Source organism: Geotrypetes seraphini, chromosome 9 (assembly GCF_902459505.1).
Source record: "Geotrypetes seraphini chromosome 9, aGeoSer1.1, whole genome shotgun sequence".
Taxonomy (NCBI): domain Eukaryota; kingdom Metazoa; phylum Chordata; class Amphibia; order Gymnophiona; family Dermophiidae; genus Geotrypetes; species Geotrypetes seraphini.
In genome coordinates this window covers 102,626,461-102,648,256 of record NC_047092.1, presented here as the reverse complement: position 1 = coordinate 102,648,256, position 21,796 = coordinate 102,626,461, and the positions used below count along the sequence as shown (strand labels likewise).

The 21,796-nt window shown below is 45.3% G+C and overlaps 1 protein-coding gene across 3 annotated transcripts in view; it reads right to left on the bottom strand.

Annotated features, from left to right (window-relative positions):
* SLCO2A1 (solute carrier organic anion transporter family member 2A1) overlaps window positions 1-21,796 on the bottom strand; it is an 887,587-nt gene that overhangs the window by 792,185 nt on the left and 73,606 nt on the right. For all 3 annotated transcript variants that reach the window (XM_033958445.1, XM_033958444.1, XM_033958443.1), the window contains one exon: window positions 7,872-8,009. In XM_033958445.1, coding sequence (XP_033814336.1) covers window positions 7,872-8,009 — 138 coding nt within the window. The remainder of the gene's footprint in view (window positions 1-7,871; window positions 8,010-21,796) is intronic.

Here is a 21,796-nt window from a genome sequence, read left to right as displayed (position 1 = left end):
GAAGCCAGGGTCCACTGAGGAACTCTAAGGTGAAGTCTGGCAAAAGGAGTTACGTGAACTGTAGAGGCCATGTCACCTAAGAGAACCATCATGTGTCTCGCTGAGAGTGAAGTGAGCATTGAGACTTTTTGGCAAAGTGTATCCTGACGCTGCTGAGGAAGGAATGCTCTGAGTTGCACAGTGTCTAATAGAGCTCGAATGAACTGCAGAGTTTGAGAGGGCTGCAGCTGAGATTTGGGAAAATTGATTTTGAAACCTAAATTTTACAGGAACCAAATAGTCTGTTGGGTCGCCAGTAACCCCCCTAGACATGGGATCTTTTATGAACCAGCCGTCCAGATATGGGAAAACCTGGAGTCTATGACTTCATAAGGCTGCTGCTACTACCACCAGGCACTTGGTGAAAACTGAGAGATGCCAGGCCGAAAGGTAGCACTTTGTATTGATAATAATGATTTCCCACCTGAAATCTGAGGGATTTTCGAGAGGCTGGATGAATGGGAATGGGAATGTAAGCCTCCTTGAGATCCAGAGAACATAACCAATTGTTGTGATCCAGAAGGAGATACAAGGACGCCATAGAGAGCATCCAAAACTTTTCTTTGACAAGAAATTTGTTGAGAGCTCTGAGATCCAATATTGGTCAAAGACCTCCTGTCTTCTTTGGGACAAGGAAGTAACGGGAGTGAAATCCCATGCTTTGTTGTTCCAGGGGAACTCTCTCGGCATTGAGAGCTAGCAGAGCTTGTACTTCCTGAAGATGAAGAGAGGTCTGGGACGAATTTGAAGGACACTCTCTTGGTGGGTGATCTGGTGGAATCTGCAAGAAATGATGATTGCGAGCACTCGGAGATAGGAAGTTTAAAGTTCCCATCGGTGATAGAAATGGAGAAGACGACTTCTGATGGGAAGAGTAGGAGACATAGACATAGTGATTTAAGTTATGATCTGGCTGAGATGGTCGAACAGGCTTGGCCATTGCTGGTGTTTGAGGTTTCCGTTGTTTCATCTGTGGTGGTCTGACTTAGGAAATAACTGCACTATGGTGCAGACTTAGGAAATAACGCCTCTGATAAGAGGTAGAAGGTTTAAATCCCTGGGAAGCAAAAGGTTTGGGCTTAGGACGAAGTAAAGTAGCAAAAGACTTCATGTTCGGATAATTTTTTGGTGGCAGCCTCAATAGATTCTCCAAAAAGTTCGTCTCCAAGACAGGGGATGTTCGCCAATCTGTCTTGAAGGTTAGGATCCATATCCACAATTTGTAACTACGCCAGCTGCCGCATGGCCACTGAAAATGCTGTGACACTTGAAGTCATCTCAAATGCATCGAATGCTGCTTGTACCATATGCACACGAATTTGCGAGCGAGTACGATGCATGTGTTTAAATTCAGATATCTGATGAGTAGGTATATATTTGAAAAAAGATGGCATGGTCTTGACCCAATATTTCAAATATGAAGTGAAGACAAAATTATAATTCAAAATTTGATTTATCATCATGGAATTTTGATACAATCTACGACCAAATTTGTCCATGGTTCTACCCTCTCTCCCAGGGGGAAATGTAGCATACACCTTTGAAGGATTGGATTTCTTCAGGAAGGATTCCACCACCAAGGATTGGTGTGAAAGCTGTGGTTTCTCAAATCCCTTACATTGAACCATCTTGTAACGAGAGTCCAGTTTAGCAGGAACTGCTGTAACAAAGTATGGAGTATCCAAATTTTTTCTAAAAGTATGCTTAAGGATGCCATTCAAAGGCAGCTTAAGTGACTCCTTAGGAGGATAAGAAAGCTCCAGTTCCTCCAAATACTCTTTTGTATATTTGGAATCAGATTCCAGAGCAATGTTAAGGTCTTTACTCATTTGGTGAAGAAACTGAGTAAAATGTACTGGCTCAGACGGTGAGGTTTCTCTCTGAGGGGTAGAACGAGGGGAACCCTCTATTGGCGAACCTTCTGGTACTGAGCAAGAAGGTGAAGCTGCCAGACCATACTGGAAGTAAATGTCTGAATCTTCATGCACAGAAGAATATTGTGGTCTAGAACGCTGCGGCGAAGAAGGAGCAGGTGACACGGAACGTTTTCTTTTAGCAAAACGTGCAGGTAAAAGATGCTTGCTAGGGGAAAGTAACCTTGAAAAGGACTTGGGTGTGCTGGTGGATACAACAATGAAATCATCGGCACAGTGTGCAACAGCCTCTAAGAAAGCAAACAGAATGTTGGGTATCATTAAGAAGGGTATCATGACGAGGACGGAGGAAGTTATCATGCCGCTGTATCATGCAATGGTGCGCCCGCACCTGGAGTACTTTGTCCAGTATTGGTCTCCGTACCTCAAGAAGGACATGGCGATACTTGAGAGGGTCCAGAGGAGAGCAACGAAAATGATAAGAGGTATGAAAAACCTTTCATACACTGATAGGTTAGAAAGGCTGGGGCTCTTCTCCCTGGAAAAGCGCAGACTTAGAGGAGACATGATAGAAACCTTCAAAATCATGAAAGACAGAGAAGGTAGACAGGGACAGATTCTTCAGACTATGGGAAATCACAAGCACAAGGGGGCACTCGGAGAAACTGAAAAGAGACAAGTTTAGAACCAATGCCAGGAAGTTCTTCTTCATCCAGAGAGTGGTGGACACATGGAACGCGCTCCCGGAGGTTGTGATAGGGTAGAGCACGCTATAGGGATTCAAAGAAGGATTGGATAAATTCTTGAACGATAGGGGTATTGAGGGGTACAGATAAAAGTAGAGATAGGTTAGGAAGAGGGGTACAGATAAAAGTAGAGATAGGTTAGGAAGAGTATAGATAGAAGATAAAGGGGGATCTTAGGGCTATGTCAAGGAACACCGGACAGGTCATAGACCTGCTGGGCTGCCGCGGATGCGGACTGCTGGGTGCGATGAACCTCTGGTCTGACACAGCGGAGGCAACTTCTTATGTCTTATGTTCTTATGAGGCATAGAAGGATATAGGTGACTAAAAATTACGCCAGGTGTACACCTGGTAGGGCCTCCGCGTGTGCGGATCGCCGGACTAGATGGACCGAATGTCTGATCTGGAGATGGCACTTCTTATGTTCTTAAGTTATGTTTATACTTAGACATCTGCTTCCCTGACGTGGAAAGTGGAGATGTAGCATGAGTGGACCCATGCCTCGACTGCTATTGACGTTCTGAGGCATGGTGCTTCGAAAGAGGAGACCTATGCCTTGAACGTTTTAAAGAGAATGATTGAGAGGTTTCTGATGCTAGACACTGAGGCGAAAATAAGCGATGCTTCAAAGACTGATGCTGTCTCGATGGAGACGAAGAACACTTCAGTGGAGATTGTTGTCTTAGAGTAGATCGATGTCTCAATGATCAATGCTGTGAACCATGGCTCAATGATGATGAACAACATTGAGGCAACATCGAGGTCTCAACACCTTACAGTGGTACAGAGCGTTGCTCAGGCTGGACTGCAACTAGAGGTGTCAATGTGGGAATAATTTTAGCAAACTCCCTCTTAAAGAGAGCATCAAGCATCTCTTTGAAATCATGCATCGATACCGAAGGTGTGTTCAATGGTATTTCCGATGCTGCGTTGAGGATGACATCGATGATGATGCTCCTCGAGACTTGGAGGCAAGCCTCATAAGTGGTCTCTAAATGGCCAGCACGACTAGGCTCGATGCCTGAATGGCCTGAGACTCTGGCTGGGAAGCTGGTAGCTTCTTAAATAATTTACCTATTGGTAACATCCACATCGACACATTCGGTGATGTCGATGCTATCAATGTCGATGCCTTCCCCGAAGACGATGACTTGGTCAAAGAAGCAGGCTTAGCTGATGTCGAGGCCAAAGTCAATGTCTTCGCAGGAGTCTGATCCATATCACTGAAGATTTTACTCTGTTGAATCTTTGAGTTCTTCAAGGATCTTCTTTGTAGGTAGCACAGCACTCACAGGACTCCACACAGTGGTCTGGGCCCAGACACTGGATACACCAGTTGTGTGGATCTGTGATGGAAATTGCGCGCTGACACCGGCTACACTTTTTAAACCCGGTATGCGGCTGGGACATGGGTGGAAATATCGCCTCAGCCAAATTAAAGTCCAAGGGCTGAGGCAATGGACAAGGCACCGTCATGAAAAAACAGACAAAAACAAGAAAAAAAAGTAATTTTTTTTTAATTCAAAGAAAGTGAAAAGAAAGAGAAAACCAAAGGCAAAAATAACACGCGCTGGAAGGCACTTAGTCGATCATATAGAATGTCGAAGTAGTGAACTTCTTAACTCCACAGAAAAACTAGAACTGAGGAGACACACGTCCTGCGTTGGGCAGGAAGGCACTCGCGCATGTGCGTTGCAGTAGTCGCAAACTTTCCAAAGTTCTTCAAGCAAGATTGCTTGTGCAGCTGTCCTCATCGGGGCTCCGTAGATGACGTCACCCATACGTGAGAATATGTTGCCTGATTGTCCTGAGATAAGGCAATGTTTTCAATCAGCAATTTCATGGGGATTCTGAATTCAAAGCCAGCACTCGGTGTCTTCAAAATTTTAAATATGGCCACATAATCAGGCAGATTGAAATTCATGGTAAAAAACTTTCTGCAAATTTACTAGCAGCTAATGACTTTCTTATCCAATTTAATGATATTGTGTCTATAATGCAGACGAAACGGGTCTAAATTGGAAATCACTTCTCAGTAAATCTCTGGTTAGTCATAAGGAACTGTCAGCTCCTGGGTTCAAGTCATCCAAAGAATGTGTCACACTTTTGGTGGGGGAAATACAACTGGAAGTCATAAGTTGGAGTTATTAATTGGTAAATCTAAAAACCCTTGTACTTTCAAAAATGTGCATAAGCTCCCACTGTTATACAGAAGCCAAAAGAAAGCCTAGATGAATTGTGAAATTTCCCTCGACTTGTACGAACTGCTTCATACTGGAAGTGAAAAGATTCCAGTTTCATACAGGAAAAGAAGGAAACATAATTTTATTGTTAGATAATGCACCATCGCATCCTACGGCTGAAAGCTTAGAGCGAGAGGAAGGTGGATTCAAAGTGCTTTTTCTTCCTCCAAATGTGACATCTGTAATGCAGCCAATGGATCAAGGAGTTATCGTTTCCTTGAAATGACTTTACAGGAAACAATTGTTACAGAAACTTCTATTGGTTGATATTGATGATGAATGTGGTATGATCCGATTCATAAAAGAACTGAATATAAAAGATTGTTTATACATGGTTGTTGGTGATTGGAAATCAGTTAAAAATCAAACCCTAAAAAATGCATGGAACATTATTCTAAACAAATCAGAAAAACATGGTGATGGAAAAGATGATAATGTCCTTAAAAACATCACAAAGGATGTTCTACGGGTTTCCAGCTGCTCCAATTGTGATGTAGAGAATGTCAGCGAATGGATATGTAGTGACGCTAATGATCCAGGGTATCAGATCATAACAGATGATGAAACTGTGGAATCAAGACAAGAAACAAGAGTAATAAGAAACTGATAACAACCAACAGGTTATTGCTGATGTGGGACCAAGACATGCAGAAGCTTTTGAATGTTTAAATACAGCACAAAAATGAAAATCAGCATTGAAGCAATTAAAAATTATTTATTTATGTACTAGTATTTAAGCCCGTTACATTAACGGGTGCTAGAAAACAGCCCCCTTTCCCTCTCCCCCTCCAGTTCCTCCCTGTCTCTCCGTAGCCCCCCTTCTGTCTTCCCCCCCTAAGCAAAATGATCTGCCCCCTCGAAGCAGCTCCCTTTCCCTCTACCCTGCCAATTCCTCCCTGACAGTGTCTCCGTGGTCCCCCTTCTGTCTCCCCTCCCAAGCAAAGCTGTCTGCCTCCCAGCACACCCCTCCCCCCCAAAGCAGACCCCTTTCCCTCTACCCCTCCAATTCCTCCCTGACTGTCTCTCCGTGGCCCCCCATTTTTTTCCCCCCCAAGCAAAGCTATCTACCTCCCAGCACACCCCTCCCCCAAAGCAGACCCCTTTCCCTCTGGCCCTCCAGTTCCTCCCTGACTGTGTCTCCGTGGCCCCCCCTTCTGTCTCCCCCCAAAGCAAAGCTGTCTGCCTCCAAGCACAGCCCTTCCCCAAAGCAGGCCCCTTTCCCTCTCCAGCTCCAGTTCCTCCCTGTCTCTCCGTGGCCCCCCTTCTGTCTCCCCCCCCCAAGCAAAGCTGTGTGCCTCCAAGCACACCCTTACCCCAAAGCAGGCCCCTTTCCCTCTTCCTTCTTCCCAGTTCCTCCTTGTCTCTTCGTGGCCCACGCGATTTTCTCTTCTCGCGGTCTGGCCAGCTCCCCTAGTCCCTTGCCACCGCCGCCACCCCCTTCCTTTCCCGCGGTCGACAAACCTCTTGCCTCCAGCAGCCGCTGCAGCACTGTAAACACGTTGTTTCGCGGCCTCTACTGCCCCGATTTGCTCTTCCATGTCCCTGATGACGTCATCAGAGAAACGGAAGAGCAAATGAAGGCAGTAGAGTCCGCGCAGCAGCGTGTTTACAGTGCTGTGTCGGCTGCTGGAGGCAAGAGTTTTGTCGACCGCGGGTAGGGAAGGGAAGGGGGTTGCGGCGGCGGCAAAGGACTAAGGTAGCCGGCCAGACCGCGAGAAGGGTAGGCTTAGAGGAACCCGGGACCGTGGCAGAAGTTGCTCAGTGTGAGGCTTCCTTCGCTCTTCCGGGTCTGCATTCCGACTCCTCAACGCGCCAGCCTGAGCCGGCATAGGCGGTTGAGGGTGGAAGGTTGTGGTCGGAGTTGCTAGGCTGCAGCGGATGTGTGAGTTGCGAGTGTGGGGCCTGCAGCGGCGCGAGGTGGAGACGGAGAGCAGGCTGTGGTGACGTTGTAGGCGCGCATGCGCACTCGTATTTTCGGGACATCTCAGGGAACACGTTTTTTTTTTAGTGCGCATGCGCGCTTAGCATTTTATTATTATAGATTCAATGTTTATAATGATTGAGCACTGTTTATTTATAGACATGGAACCAGGTGGCAAGCCTAGTCTCTGTCTGTCCAACTAGTAGAAAATAGCTTAAAATCAATATCACGTATCATTGCTATTATTGAGCCTTACCTATTTAGCAGATTTCTCCTATCTGTACCTGGTTTGTGCAACTCTTGTTTGTTTATTATTTGTTTTCTATCCCGTTCTCCCCCAAAAGCTCAAAACAGATTACTAGTTGACATACATAATATACAGTTAACAGATTACAATTTCCCATAGTTACAGTACAAGGTTGTTGTTTTTTTAATACAAGTTTTATCCTAACTTGACACATACTAGGGATCTAATACTCCAATTTGCAGGATAAATTTGACATGTTTACAGTGCAAGATTTATCAATATAAGTTTATATCCTAATGCTTACATAAACCCTTGGTCTCATCCTCAAAACTTTTTGCCTTATCAACATGTCCACTCCATGTATCTCCTGTCCAAGCACTTTGAATTTGATTTTTGGATGGTTTTTTTTGTAAATCTTTATTCATTTTCAGAACTTATACAAAGTGCAAACAAATATAGAGTCAGATAAACATATAACAGCACTTTGCAACATGCATCTTATGCCTAAGTGTTCATCCCAAACATCTCCTATAAATATACCAACCCATTAATCCTCTTCTCATATACTTTCCCTATGTACTTGTTGTATACGTCTCCCCTACTCAAGTATCTATATCATGTATCTATCTAAGGCTTGTAACACTCATACAACCATCCCATGAATCACTCATCCCATGCAACTTCTGCCCATACCCAAAACACAATACTCAATGTTGTTTCATTATTAAAGAACCTAGAAACTGTTTTCCATAATTTTATAGCACCAACCAACTAGGTGCATCTCACAGCACAACTAGTTACCTCATGCAGGCTGGAAATGAGTCCAGAGGAGAAACTGGAGAGACCAAACCGTTTCTCAATGGTACTGAGACTGCTCTTGAAGTAAGCACTGTAGAGGAGCTGAGACAACTGCAAAAGTCCATGGCAAAGCACAAAGGCCTGAGGAAGAGAAAGATTCAAAATTAAGACCTTCAAGTTTTTCCAATTTGTTTATATTTTCTATCCACTAAAATTCTACTACTTGTTTTTGTATTTGGATTTGTGTTTGTTTCTGCAGATTGCTCACTTGTTGCTCCTTTCATGACTGCTGATTATAAACATCAGAAGTGAACCACTCTGCACCCTTTATTTTTAGCATTACCACTTCTGCGGTATATGACATTGGAGCATGTTGTTCTCCTTTGTGTGAAGAAAAAAGCAAAAGACAAAATCCACTGCAAGTCCAAAAGTGAGCAACAACACAACAGAGGAGACGAAGGACCAAAACAATCAATGGCATTCAACTGGATTAATTTATTATGTGACTCAACATGATTTATGTTTCAGCCACTAGGCCTGTATCAGGAATCAAAATACATAAAAACGCAATTAGTCTAAACAAACAACTATAAAAAAATCATAAAAGTAAAATAGACATAGAAATTATTTTGTTCTTATGTTTCAAAGCTGCAGGACTATCAAAAACACATGAAATATGTAATAAAAATATATTAAAAATATAAAATATGTATAATAAAATAAATATTTAATAAACTATATTAAATATAATGAATCTATTAATTTGTTTAAAACACTGTACAGATGACAAAAAATGTATAGACACCCCCGGCAAAAGAAAAGATGTGGATAGGAGCAACGTTACCAACTCTGAAAGCCTGACTGATTGATGGAAAACCACAATCTATACTGAAGTATCAACACCTGTAAAAACTGACAAAATATAAAAATATGAAAAAAAAGTTAAAAATATTTTTAAAATATTGAAATTCATATGAAAAAAATTAATGCTAAAAGAAAGATTGATACTCACATATGTTAATCTTTTTTCTTGTAAATAGCCTCTGGAAGCTTCACCCTTGGGTTTTGCATCTATTCCAGCCTTGGCTGCAGAACTTTCAAATAAATTCCTAGGACACCTCTCAGGACACTCCCCTCCCAGCTCAGTATTTAGCAAAGCCAGGAAGATCTAGGAGAAACAGGAAACACAAGAAAAGAGAGAGGGGGTGCAGGGACTCCCCGCGACAAGTCAATACTGCTCATGATAACCAAACACATAATCAACAAACACCAAAAAGTCAAAATTTAGCTTAAATTTCAACATGCATAAACTGCAAACTGAGTAATGTTTCTCTAAAGGAGACACAGCCTGAAGATCAGAAGGGGCATCACCCAGGGGCCCCTCTAACCCCCTTAACCTTGTATAAAAGAACACTTATGGGATTCTTAGCGATGCTGCTCAAAGACAGAAATCCAGCTTACCAGTTACTGGCAAGCGCCCTGCGAATCAGACAGAATAGACGGGGGGTGTGAAGCTTCCACAGGCTATTTACAAGAAAAAAGATTAACAAAGGTGAGTAACCTAATCTTTCTTTCTTGGACAATAACCTCTGGAAGCTTCACCCTTGGGACATATCAAAGCAGTTCCAACATATCAGGGTGTGCCCGATGCGTCTGCCACCAGGACTGAAACCCCCAAATCGGCACCTTGCTTGGCCGCCACATCAAGGCAGTAAAACTTGGTAAAGGTATGAACAGAGGCCCAAGTGGCTGCCCTACAAATCTCATCAGGCAAGACTGCATGGATTTCAGCCCACAAGGAAGCCATTCCTCTGGTAGAGTGAGACTTCACCCCAAGGGGAGACTTCTTCCCCTTTGACACATAAGCAGTGGAAATGACAGCACGGATCCATCGAGAGATGGTAGCCTTGGAAGCAGGCCGACCCAGATGCGCAGGGCCCACCAAAACAAACAGATGGTCTGAAAGACAAAAGTCATTCGTGGCCTCCAGATATCTCAAAAGGAGACATTGCACATCCAAAGACCGCAAAACACAGTCCTTAGCCTTGGAACCCAACTGAAAAAAGGCGGGTAGCCAAACTTCCTGGTTGAAGTGGAATGCAGAAATCACTTTCAGAAGAAAGGAAGGCACTGTTCCCCAAATAACCGTAGACTCCATGATGAGTAGAAAAGGATCTCTGCACAATAGAGCATGAAGCTCCAACACTTTCCATGCAGAAGTGACTGCAACAAAGAAAACGGTCTTGATGGTAAGATCTTTTTGAGAAATCCCAATCCAGGGGTTCAAAGGGTGGACGAGCCAGCGAGTGGAGAACCAGATTCGGATTTCATGTAGGACAAGGCAGTCTCAAGGGAAGCTGCAGCTCCCCACTCCCCGTAAGAAGCACACGTCTGGGTGAGACATCAGAGAACCCCTGAGATAAGAGGGATCCAAACACGACAGTCCCGCAATCTGGACACATAGAGAAGAAACCGCCAGACCCTTTCTGAGGCCAACCTGCAGGAAGTCCAGAACATGTGTCACCAATGGAGCCAAAGGATCTACTTGAAACCCGGCACACCAAGCCTGAAAGCACCTCCTGGCTTTCGCACAGGCTGATACCGTTGACTTCCTCTTGCTTTGAAGAAGCATGGCGATGACCGCAGAAGAGTAGCCCCTAGCCTTCAAGGCCACACATTCAAGTGCCAGGCTGCAAGACCAAAGCGATCCAGATCTTGAAAGGCTATTGGGCCCTGTGTGAGCAATCTCCGATGACAAGGAAGACGCAGACCCCTCTCTAAGGTTAACCACACCAGGTCTGCGTACCAAGGTCATCTGGGCCAGTCCAGGGCCACTAGGATTATCGGATCTACGCGAGATGCCACCCGACGCAGAATGCATCCTATCATAGGCCACGGGGAAAAGACATACAGAAGTTCCCCCTTGGGCCATGGTTGAACCACATTGTTAAATCCTTTACTGCTGACCTATTGGCGCCTTCCGGTTCCCCGAGGATGCCATCAGATCAAAGGTGGGACGACCCTACCAGCGAACTATGGCTTCGAACACTAGCCTGGACAGAGACCATTCTCCCGGATCCAGGATCTGTCGACTTAGGAAGTCTGCCTGCACGTTGTCCACTCCGGCCACATGAGCCACAGACAAGGCCATTATATGCTTCTCCGCCCAGGCACAGAGCATCTGAGCCTCCAGGACTACTCGTGCCTCCCTAACGGTTGACATAGGCAACAGCCATCGCATTGTCTGAGAACACATGGACAGCTTTTCAGAGGAGACACCCTCGAAATCTCAGCAGCGCCAGACGGATCACGCGCAGCTCCAGTCAATTGTTCGATCTCCTGCTCTCCAGCACAATCCACCGGCCCTGGACCACCACAGACCTGCCACCTGCTCCCCAACCAGAGAAACTCACATCCGTCATCAGGATCACCCAGTCCAAGACTCTCAGAGAGAGGCCTCTGGACAGAGTAACCAGGTTCAACCACCACAGCATACTGCTGCACACCACCGCCAACCAGGGCAACTTCACTCTCAGTGCATCCTGCTGAGGATTCCACCGAGTCAGAAGGTACAATTGGAAGGATAGAGACAAGCTCATGCCCATGGAATCACATCTATTGTTGCCACCAAGAGACCCAAGACCTGCAGATACTGCCAGGCTGTCAGAGCTGAAACTGCTAACATGTCCTGGATGGCACTCTGAAGCTTGAGCTTCCTGGGTTCCGGCAGGAACACCTGGTTTCTGCCCATGTGGAACCAGACTCCCAGGTACGCCAAGTCCTGCGTCGGCTCGAGATGACTCTTCTTGAGATTGATCACCAAGCCGAGACGTTCCAGTAATTGCGAAGGAGCTCTGATCTGCCAATCATCTAGGTATGGATGAACTAGCACTCCCAGGGAGCGCAGATGGGCAGCTACCACCACCATGACTTTGTTGATCGGGGCGCCGACACCAGTCCAAAGAGTAGCGCCGCAAACTGGAAGTGCCTCCCTTAAATGTGAAATCTCAGGAACCTCCTGTGGTCTGGAAAAATCGGGATGTGGAGGTACGCTTCCATGAGATCCAAGGAAGCCAAAAATTCCCCTGGCACCACCGCTGCCACAACGGACAGCACTGTTTCCATACGGAAATGTGGAACCCACAGAAAGGTGTTCACCGCCTTTAGGTCCAGAATAGGCCTGCAATCTTTGGGGTCTTTCTTTGGCACAATGAGTATATCGAGTATCTCCCGGAGCCCAAGTTTCCACTTGGAACAGGCTATATGGCCGCCAGATCCAGCAACCTGCGCACCGTGGCTCACACCTTGCTGGCTCTGTCCAGGTTTCCCACAGGAGAAGACAGGAAGAAGTCTGGCGGAGGACTGAAAAACTGTAGTCAAAGGCCCTCCCTGAGCACCTCTAGGACCCACTGGTCTGAAGTTATTGTATGCCATTCGGGAGGGGGGGAACCACCAGAAACCTGGCGTCATAACTTTCTTTTGGGAGGAGCAGAAGGACAGGAGTTGGAAGACTGTTGGCATGCCGCACCTCCAAATGGAGGTCTGGAGGGAGCTCCATAATGCTGTCCTGTCACTGGGGGCCCGGTGAATGGGAAGTTCGAAGGTAGTGATGAAAATTCGGCTGGATGAGGCTTAGAGCCTTGATGAGCCTTGATGACCTTAGGCTTACAGTCCTGAGCACTGGCCATAAGGTCATCCAGACCCTGGCTAAACAAGAGTGAACCTTTAAAAGGCAACCTTAGACGAAGAATCACCCGACCACTGACGAATCCATAGCATTCGCCGGGTGGCTACAGAATAAGTTTGCAGCTTAGCAAAAATTTTCAAGATATCAGAGTGCGTCCACCACATAATTCACCCCAGAAACCAGGAAGTTGAGGTCACGAAGGACAACCTCCTTGGGATCCTGGCGGAGCTTGGTGTGACATGCCCGGGCCACAAAGGAAGTGGCCACTGCTGCTCACACTCCAGCCGCAGCAAAATCAAGATGCATGAGAACAAAATCCACTCTTCTTTCCTGAACATCCTTCTGGACAACCCCTCCATCTGAGGGTAAGGAGGTATGCTTGTGACCTGAGCCACAGCCAAATCCACCTTCGATGGGACTAAGTGCTTGGTGAACTCTGATGCCACAGGCTATAACTTCGCCAAGGCCCTAGCACACTTCAGGGGACCCTCCAGGGACTCCCAGACCTCCAAGAGCATTTCCGCCAAATCCACATTGTCTGGAAATACAGCAGATAGCAGGGGCTTAGAGCTCATGACTGAACATTCTGCCTGAACCGCTTGGTCTGAATCAAGTTTCAGTGTTCGCAGCGACTCTGAAATAAGGTCGGGCAGGTGGCTAAACTTGAAGAGCCTGCGCACTGCCTGGTCATCTCCCAGGTCTCAGAACCCACTGTTCTGGGTATCTCCGAACTCCGCTAAGTTTGCCACATCTGCGGAATCTGCCGAGGAAATATGCGACAGCAAAGGCACAGAAACAGATGCAGAAAAAGAAGCAATGGCGGACACCAGTGCATGCTTCCTGGTGCCCCAGCAAAGAAACAAAGACATGCTGGACTCCAAGGGAGGAGCAGACTGCTGCACTGGAATCTGAGGGGGAGAAACAGGCATAGCCCTTTTTCTCATAAAAGCCTGATATATCACTTCCATAAAATCCGACGGAAAAAATTCACCGGCGGCAAGAGCCACTCTGTGGGACTCAGACTTGGAATGCTAAGATGATTTATGAGACTTTTCCCTAGAACTGCGCATGCGTTTCGTGGAAGCGCCCTATGCACCCAAAGTAGGCATCCTGGATGCTGCAATCGCATCTTCGGCGGAATCAGAGGAAGGTAGGGCCTCTCCGGAGGAGGGTAATGCGGGATTCACACACGGTTCACACCCCTCGCGGGCCGCAGCACATGTGATGCACAGCTGCGAATCCGTCAGCCATCCGCCGCATTTATGGAATGAATCCATGCCATGCTGTCCTGAGGAGGCCATCTGTGAAGTTTGGAGCAAAAACAAAGCTTCTAAGTCCAAAAAATACATTTTTAAAACTTTTAAGATGGCCTCCGCAGGTGCCGATTTTGCCTTAAAACAGGAAAACACAGGAAATAACGAAAAACACAGGAAATAACGAAAAATGGTAATTTTACAATTTTACAGGTATGAGGAGACGAGGGCATGCAGGGAAACCACCCAAAACCCGATTTCAGCAAACCCCCCAAATCGCCAAACTCAGAGGCACATAGGCATATCAGAGACAAGTGCTGCAATACATTTCCATGACTGCCAGCAATACACAATGCAAGGAAAGGGAGATTATAAGCAATGAATCCGCTGGGTCAGACCCGAGGTCCATCGTGCCCAGCAGTCCGCGCACGCGGCGGCCCAACAGGTCCAGGACCTGTGCAGTAATCCTCTATCTATACCCCTCTATCCCCTTTTCCAGCAGGAAGTTGTCCAATCCTTTCATAAACCTCAGTACCGTGCACTGCCCTATTAAGTCCCCTGGAAGCGCATTCCAGGTGTCCACCACACGTTGGGTAAAGAAGAACTTCCTAGCATTCGTTTTGAATTTGTCCCCTTTCAACATTTCTGAATGCCCTCTTGATCTTTTATTTTTTGAAAGTTTGAAGAATCTGTCCCTCTCCATGCCCTTCATGATCTTGTAGGTCTCTATCATATCCCCTCTAAGTCTCCTCTTCTCCTGGGAAAAGAAACCCAGTTTCTCCAATCTCTCAGCGTATGAAAGGTTTTCCATCCCTTTTATCAGACGCGTCGCTCTCCTCTGAACCCTTTCGATTAACGCCATATCCTTCTTATGGTACAGCGACCAATATTGGATGCAGTACTCCAGATGCGGACGCACCATCGCCCGATACAACGGCAGGATAACTTCTTTCGTTCTGGTTGTAATACCCTTCTTGATTATGCCTAGAATTCTGTTTGCCTTCTTAGCGGCTGCTGCGCACTGTGCCGTCAGCTTTATTGTCATGTCCACCATTACCCCCAAGTCCCTTTCTTGGGTACTCTCATTCAATAACATCCTTCCCATCATATAGTTGTATTTCGGGTTTCTGCTTCCCACATGAAATACTTTACATTTTTCAACGTTGAACTTCATCTGCCATCTCGTCGCCCATTCCCCTAGTTTGTTCAAGTCCCTCTGCAATTCTTCGCAGTACTCCTTAGTCCGAGATCCACTAAATAGATTGGTGTCGTCCACAAATTTTATTATCTCACACTTCGTCCCTGTTTCTAGATCATTTATGAATATATTAAATAGCAGCGGCCCAAGCACCGAGCCCTGCGGAACATCACTCGTGACCCTCCTCCAGTCCGAGTAGTGGCCCTTCACCTCTACCCTCTGTTTCCTACCCACCAACCAGTTTCTGATCCATTTATGTACGTCTCTGTTGACTCCATGGTTCTTCAGTTTCCGGAGTAGACGTTCATGAGGCACCTTGTCAAAGGCTTTTTGGAAATCCAGGTATATGATGTCTATGGGGTCTCCTCTGTCCATCCGTTTGTTAATTCCTTCAAAAAAGTGCAATAATTTAGTTAGGCACAATCTCCCCTTGCAAAAACCATGTTGGCTGGTTATCAGAAGTTCGTTTCTTTCAAAATGTTCATCAATGCTTTCTTTTATCAGTGCTTCTGCCATTTTCTCCGGAACCGAGGTCAGACTCACTGGTCTGTAGTTTCCCGGGTCACCTCTTGATCCCTTTTTAAAAATGGGCATTACTTTGGCTTTCTTCCAATCCTCCGGGATCACGCCTGTTTTCAGGGATAGGTTGCAAATTTGCCGCAGTAGTTCCGCTATATCCTCCTTTAATTCCTTCAGAACCCTTGGATGGATTCCATCCGGACCCGGGGATTTGTCAGTTTTTAGTTTTTCTATCTGCCTGCGCACATCTTCCAGGATCACTTCCATGGATGTTAATTTTTCTGCTTGATCTCCATTGAAGAATTGCTCAGGTTCTGGTATGCTGGATATGTCTTCGTTTGTAAATACAGACGAAAAGAACGTGTTTAGTCTTTCCACAACTTCTTTCTCCTCCTTCACCACTCCCTTCCTTTCTCCGTCATCCACTGGCCCTACCTCCTCCCTAGCTGGCTGCTTCCCTTTAATATATCTAAAGAATGGTTTGAAATTTTGTGCTTCCCTGGCTAGTCTCTCTTCATATTCTCTTTTGGCTTTTCGAACCACACGATGACATTCTTTTTGATGCTTCCTGTGCTCATTCCAGTTCCTCTCAGTTTTGTCCTTTTTCCATTTTCTGAATGAATTTTTCTTATTGCCTATCGCTTCCTTCACTATTTTAGTTATCCATGCCGGGTCTTTTGTTCGACTCTTTTTGCACCCCTTTCTGAATCTGGGGATATACAGATTTTGCGCCTCGCTCACCGTGTCCTTGAAAAAAGACCAGGCATGTTCTACCGTTTGCCATTTTTTGGAAGTTTTCCTAAGTTTCTTCCTTAACATATCCCTCATTGCTTCGTAGTTTCCTTTCCTGAAGTTAAAAGTTGTCGCTATGGTTCTCTTCCCTTTCGGTATTCCTACCTCAACCTTGAACTTGATCATGTTATGATCGCTGTTTCCTAACGGTCCCACTACTTCTACTTCCTTTGCAGGTCCCTCTAACCCATTTAGGATTAGATCCAGAGTGGCATTTCCTCTCGTCGGTTCCCTAACAAGCTGCTCCAAGAAGCAATCTTGTGTAGCCTCCAGGAATTCTGTCTCCCTAGCGCATTTTGATCTTCCAAGACTCCAGTCTATCCCAGGGTAGTTGAAGTCTCCCATAATAACCATGGATGTTACCGCTTTTGCATTCTCGCTTCATCTCGGCTTCCATTTCTTTATCGATATCTCCGGTTTGCCCGGGTGGACGATAGTATAGGCCCATCTTTATTTCAGGCCCTTTCCTTCCCGGTATTTTAACCCATAGTGATTCCAGCCTGTTTGTCGTCTCTGCTGTGTCCATTCTTGTCGTTTGTATGCTTTCTTTTATGAATAGGGCTATTCCACCTCCTTTTTGCCCTGACCTATCCTGGCGATAAGAGCTTGTACCACGGCAGTGCTGTATCCCATTTGCTTTCCTCATTCCACCTTGTTTCAGAGATTCAGTACCTCAGGAGATGTTTTCTGTTTGTACCATTTTTTTCTCTGCCACCTATTTTCTCCGATTGTACCATTGTATCATTTTCGCTGATTGTCCAGCCCTTCTTCGTTGTAAACCGCCTCGAACTACTATGGCTTTGGCGGTATATAAGAAATAAAATTATTATTATTATTATTATTATAAACTGGATTTTCAGATCTTCTGATCGCCTCAACTTCCCTTCCACCTCAGATCACGACCACCAGGACCCCTCAGGGGATTTAGAGAAGATACGCGGTCCGATTCCAATCCTGGTGTACCTCACTGAACTGCAGCAGCCTGCACTCTCTACCCCTTACTGGACGCACCAGGGGTGAGATGGCTCCCGATTTGGAGACCCGATCTGATCTGCAAGCTGTCTGGAGGGCTTACTGCAGGTTCTGCCCTACCTCTAGAAGCAGACAATCTTTAAGGAAAAGTCTATGATTTCCCACTGAAGGATCACTCCCCCAGAGTGAATCCGCAGCACTTGGGCATTACCCACGGCACCAAACAAAATAAAAGACTAGGAATTGAGAGAAAAAAAAGTCACGAGCAGAAGAAACTAGAAGTTCTCAGCAAGGCTGAGCGGCTGCAAGGCAGCGCTGGGAGGGAGTGTCCTAAGAGTTGTTTTAGGAAAGGGGAAGGATTTTATTGAAAGTTCTGCAGCCAAGGCTAGAATAGATGCAAGACCTTAGGGTGAAGTTTCCAGAGCTTATTGTCCAAGAAATGCACATTGTAAAAATAGTAACAAAACCATAGAAAAGGTATACATATGGTATCATGATGCAAAATAAAATTACCCCATCTAAAAAACCACATGTTTGACAGCTGTGAAAGGGGCTCTTTTGTGAGGAATTTAAAATACTGTGAAAAACAGAAAAATGTTCAGGTGACTCTGTTATGTTAGGAACTGAAAAACAAAATACTGTCCCATAAGGCAACTAAAAATAATGTTTAAAGATCAAAACGTAATTAAACCTGCAAAATGGCAACAAGGTCACTGTGTTTAGATGTGCTTCGAAAGCTAAAGGCTGATACTGCATCAAAATCTGTCAGTGGGAGCACAGACTTGAATTAGAACTTAAACATTCCTCCAAAGGTCTAGGGCTGCCCAATTGTCCCAATTCCTATATATGACAAAAGCTGCAACTTGCAGAAAAACATATCCAAATCAAGAAAAATAGAAACAGTATTCACAGGGCATCTTGGATGTATACTGGGGCAAGAAAGTTCACATAGTAGCGTCATTAGAAATTGTATAGTGACGTCGTTATAAATCAATAACTTTGAGCCCAGAAGAAAACCAAAAGCAATGAAACAATGTATGAGCCGAATTGCTTAACAAATATTTCTGTTCTGTGTTCACGGCTGAAGCACCAGGAGCGGAACTGCAGAAGACAAACGTGAATAGGGATGGAGGAGTAATAGACCCTTATCGATTTTCAGAGCGTTGTGTTTGTGAGGCGCTAGCTAAAATAAAGGTAGATAAAGCAATGGGGCCGGATGGTATACATGCAAGGAACTTAGGGAAGTTCTGGTAGCTCCACTCACTGATATTTTCGACAAGTTGCACCGGAGGACTAGAGAAGGGTGGGTGTGGTCCCTCTCCACAAAAGTGGAAGAATTAGGGAATTACAGGCCTATAAGTCTGACTTCTGTGGTAAACAAATTAATGGAAACATTTTTAAAACAGAGAATGATCAAGTTTCTGGAATCCTGTGCATTACAGGACCGAAGGTAAAATGGATACACTAGAAGAAGGTCTTCTCAGACAAATCTGAACAATTTCTTTGACTGGGTGACCAGAGAATTGGATAGAGGATGTGCGCTAGTTGTGGTGTATTTAGATTTTAGCAAAGCCTTTGACAGTGTTCCATACAGACATCTAATAAATAAACTGAGTGCCCTCGGGATGGGTCTCAAAGTAATGAGCTGGATCAAGAACTGGTCGAGTGGAAGGCAACAGAGAGTAGTGATCAATGGCAATCGCTCTAAGGAAAGGGATGTTACCAGTGGTGTACCTCAAGGTTCTGTTCTTGGGCCTGTTCTTTTTAACATTTTTATAAATGATATTGCTGAAGGGTTGTCAGGTAAGATTTGCCTCTTTGCAGATGATACCAAAATCTAAGAACATAAGAAGTGCCTCTGCTGGGTCAGACCAGAGGTCCATCATGCCCAGCAGTCCACTCGTGCGGCGGTCCAACAGGTCCAGGACCTGTGTAGTAGTCCTCTATTTATACCCCTCTATCCCCTTTTCTTTTAGAAAATTGTCCAATCCCTTCTTGAACCCTAATACCGTACTCTGTCCTATCACGCCCTCTGGAAGCTCATTCCAGGTGTCCACCACCCATTGGGTGAAGAAAAACTTCTTAGCATTGGTTTTGAATCTGTCCCTTTTCAGCTTTTCTGAATGCCCTCTCGTTCTTGTAGTTTTCAAAAGTTTGAAGAATCTGTCCCTCTCTACTTTCTCTATGCCCTTCATGATCTTGTAAGTCTCTATCATATCCCCTCTAATTCTCCTCTTCTCCAGGGAAAAAGCCCCAGCTTCTCCAGTCTCTCAGTGTATGAAAGGTTTTCCATACCTTTTATCAAATGTGTCGCTCTCATCTGAACCCTCTCGAGTATCACCATATCTTTCTTAAGGTACGGTGACAAATATTGGACGCAGTACTCCAGATGCGGACACACCATCGCCCGATACAATGGCAGGATAACTTCTTTCGTTCTGGTTGTAATACCCTTCTTGATTATACCTAGCATTCTATTCACTCTCTTAGCGGCCACTGCGCACTATGCCGACGGCTTCATTGTCTTGTCCACTATTACCCCCAAGTCCCTTTCTTGGGTACTCTCACTCAATAACATTCCTCCCATCGTATAGCTGTACCTCGGGTTTCTGCTTCCCACATACAATACTTTACATTTCTCTACATTGAACTTCATCTGCCATCTCGTCGCCCACTCCCCTAGCTTGTTCAGTCCCTTTGTAATTCTTCGCAGTCCTCTTTAGTCCGAACAGCACTAAATAGTTTAGTGACGTCTGCAAATTTTATTATTTTGCACCTCGTCCCTGTTTCTATATCATTTATAATATATTGAATAGCAGCGGTCCGAGCACCGACCCCTGCGGAACACAACTCGTGACCCTCCTCCAGTCCGAGTAGTGGCCTTTCACTCCTACCCTCTGCTTCCTCTCCGCCAAACAATTTCTGATCCATCTGTGTACGCCTCCTTCTACCCCATGGTTCTTCAGTTTCCGAAGTAGGCGTTCATGGGGTACCTTGTTAGAGGCTTTTTGGAAATCTAAATATACGATGTCTATGGGATCCCCTTTGTATATCCGTTTGTTAATTCCTTCGAAGAAGTGCAGTAAGTTCGTTAGGCCTGATCTCCCCTTGCAGAAGCCATGTTGGCTTGTGATTAGAAGTTTATTTCTTTCAAAATGCTCATCGATGCTGTCTTATCAGCGCTTCCGCCATTTTCCCCAGAACCAAGGTGAGACTTACCGGTCTGTAGTTCCCAGGGTCACCTCTCGATCCCTTTTTAAAGATAGGCGTAACATTGGCTATCTTCCAATCCTCCAGGATCACATCTGTTTTCAGGGATAGATTGCAAACTTGCTGTAGTAGTTCCGTTATTTCCTCCTTTAGTTCTTTCAGAACCCTTGGGTGGATTCCGTCCGGGCCCGGCGATTTGTCAGTTTCTAGTTTTTCTAACTGCCTGCGTACATCTTCAAGGCTTACTTCCATGGATGTTAGTTTATCTGTTTGGGCTCCTTTGAAGATTTGCTCAGGTTCCGGTATGTTGGATGTTTCCTCTTTTGTAAATACAGATGAAAAGAACATGTTTAGTCTTTCTGCAACTTCTTTCTCCTCTTTCACCACTCCCTTCCTGTCTCCGTCATCTAGCAGTCCCACCTCCTCCCTAGAACGGTTTGAAATTTCGTGCTTCCTTGGCTAGCCTTTCTTCATATTCTCTTTTGGCTTTTCTAACCACATGGTAACATTATTTTTTATATTTCCTATGCTCTTTCCAGTTCTCCTCAGTTTTGCCCTTTTTCCATTTCCTGAATGAATTCTTCATATCGCCTATCGCTTTCTTCACTTCTTTGGTTATCCACGCCGGGTCTTTTGTTTGATTCTTTTTCCACCCTTTTCTGAATCTTGGTATATGTAGATTTTGCGCCTCGCTCACCGTGTCCTTGAATAGAGACCAAGTTTCCCAATGGTCCCACTATTTCCACTTCCTTCGCAGGTCCTCTTAGCCCATTTAGGATTAGATCCAGAGTGGCATTCCCTCTCGTCGGTTGATCCATGAAGCAATCCTGTATAGCCTCCAAGAATCCGGTCTCTCTGGTGCATTTTGAGCTTCCAAGACCCCAGTCTATCCCGGGATAGTTGAAGTCTCCCATAATAATTGTGTTACTGCTTTTGCATTCTCTCATCTCAGCTTCCATTTCTTTATCGATAGCTTCAGTTTGCCCAGGTGGACGATAGTACAGGCCCATCTTTATCTCGGGCCCTTTCCTTCCCGGTACTTTAACCCATAGTGATTCCAAATTGTTGGTTGTCGCTGCTATGTCCACTCTGGTTGAGTGTATGCTTTCTTTTATGTATAGGGCTATTCCTCCTCCTTTCTGACCTGACCTGTCCTGGCGACAGAGTTTGTACCCCGGCAGTGCTGTATCCCATTTGTTTTCTTCATTCCACCATGTTTCGGAGACTCCAATAATGTCTATGTTCTGCAATAGAGTAGACATGCCGGATGGTGTGAATAACATGAAGAAAGACCTGG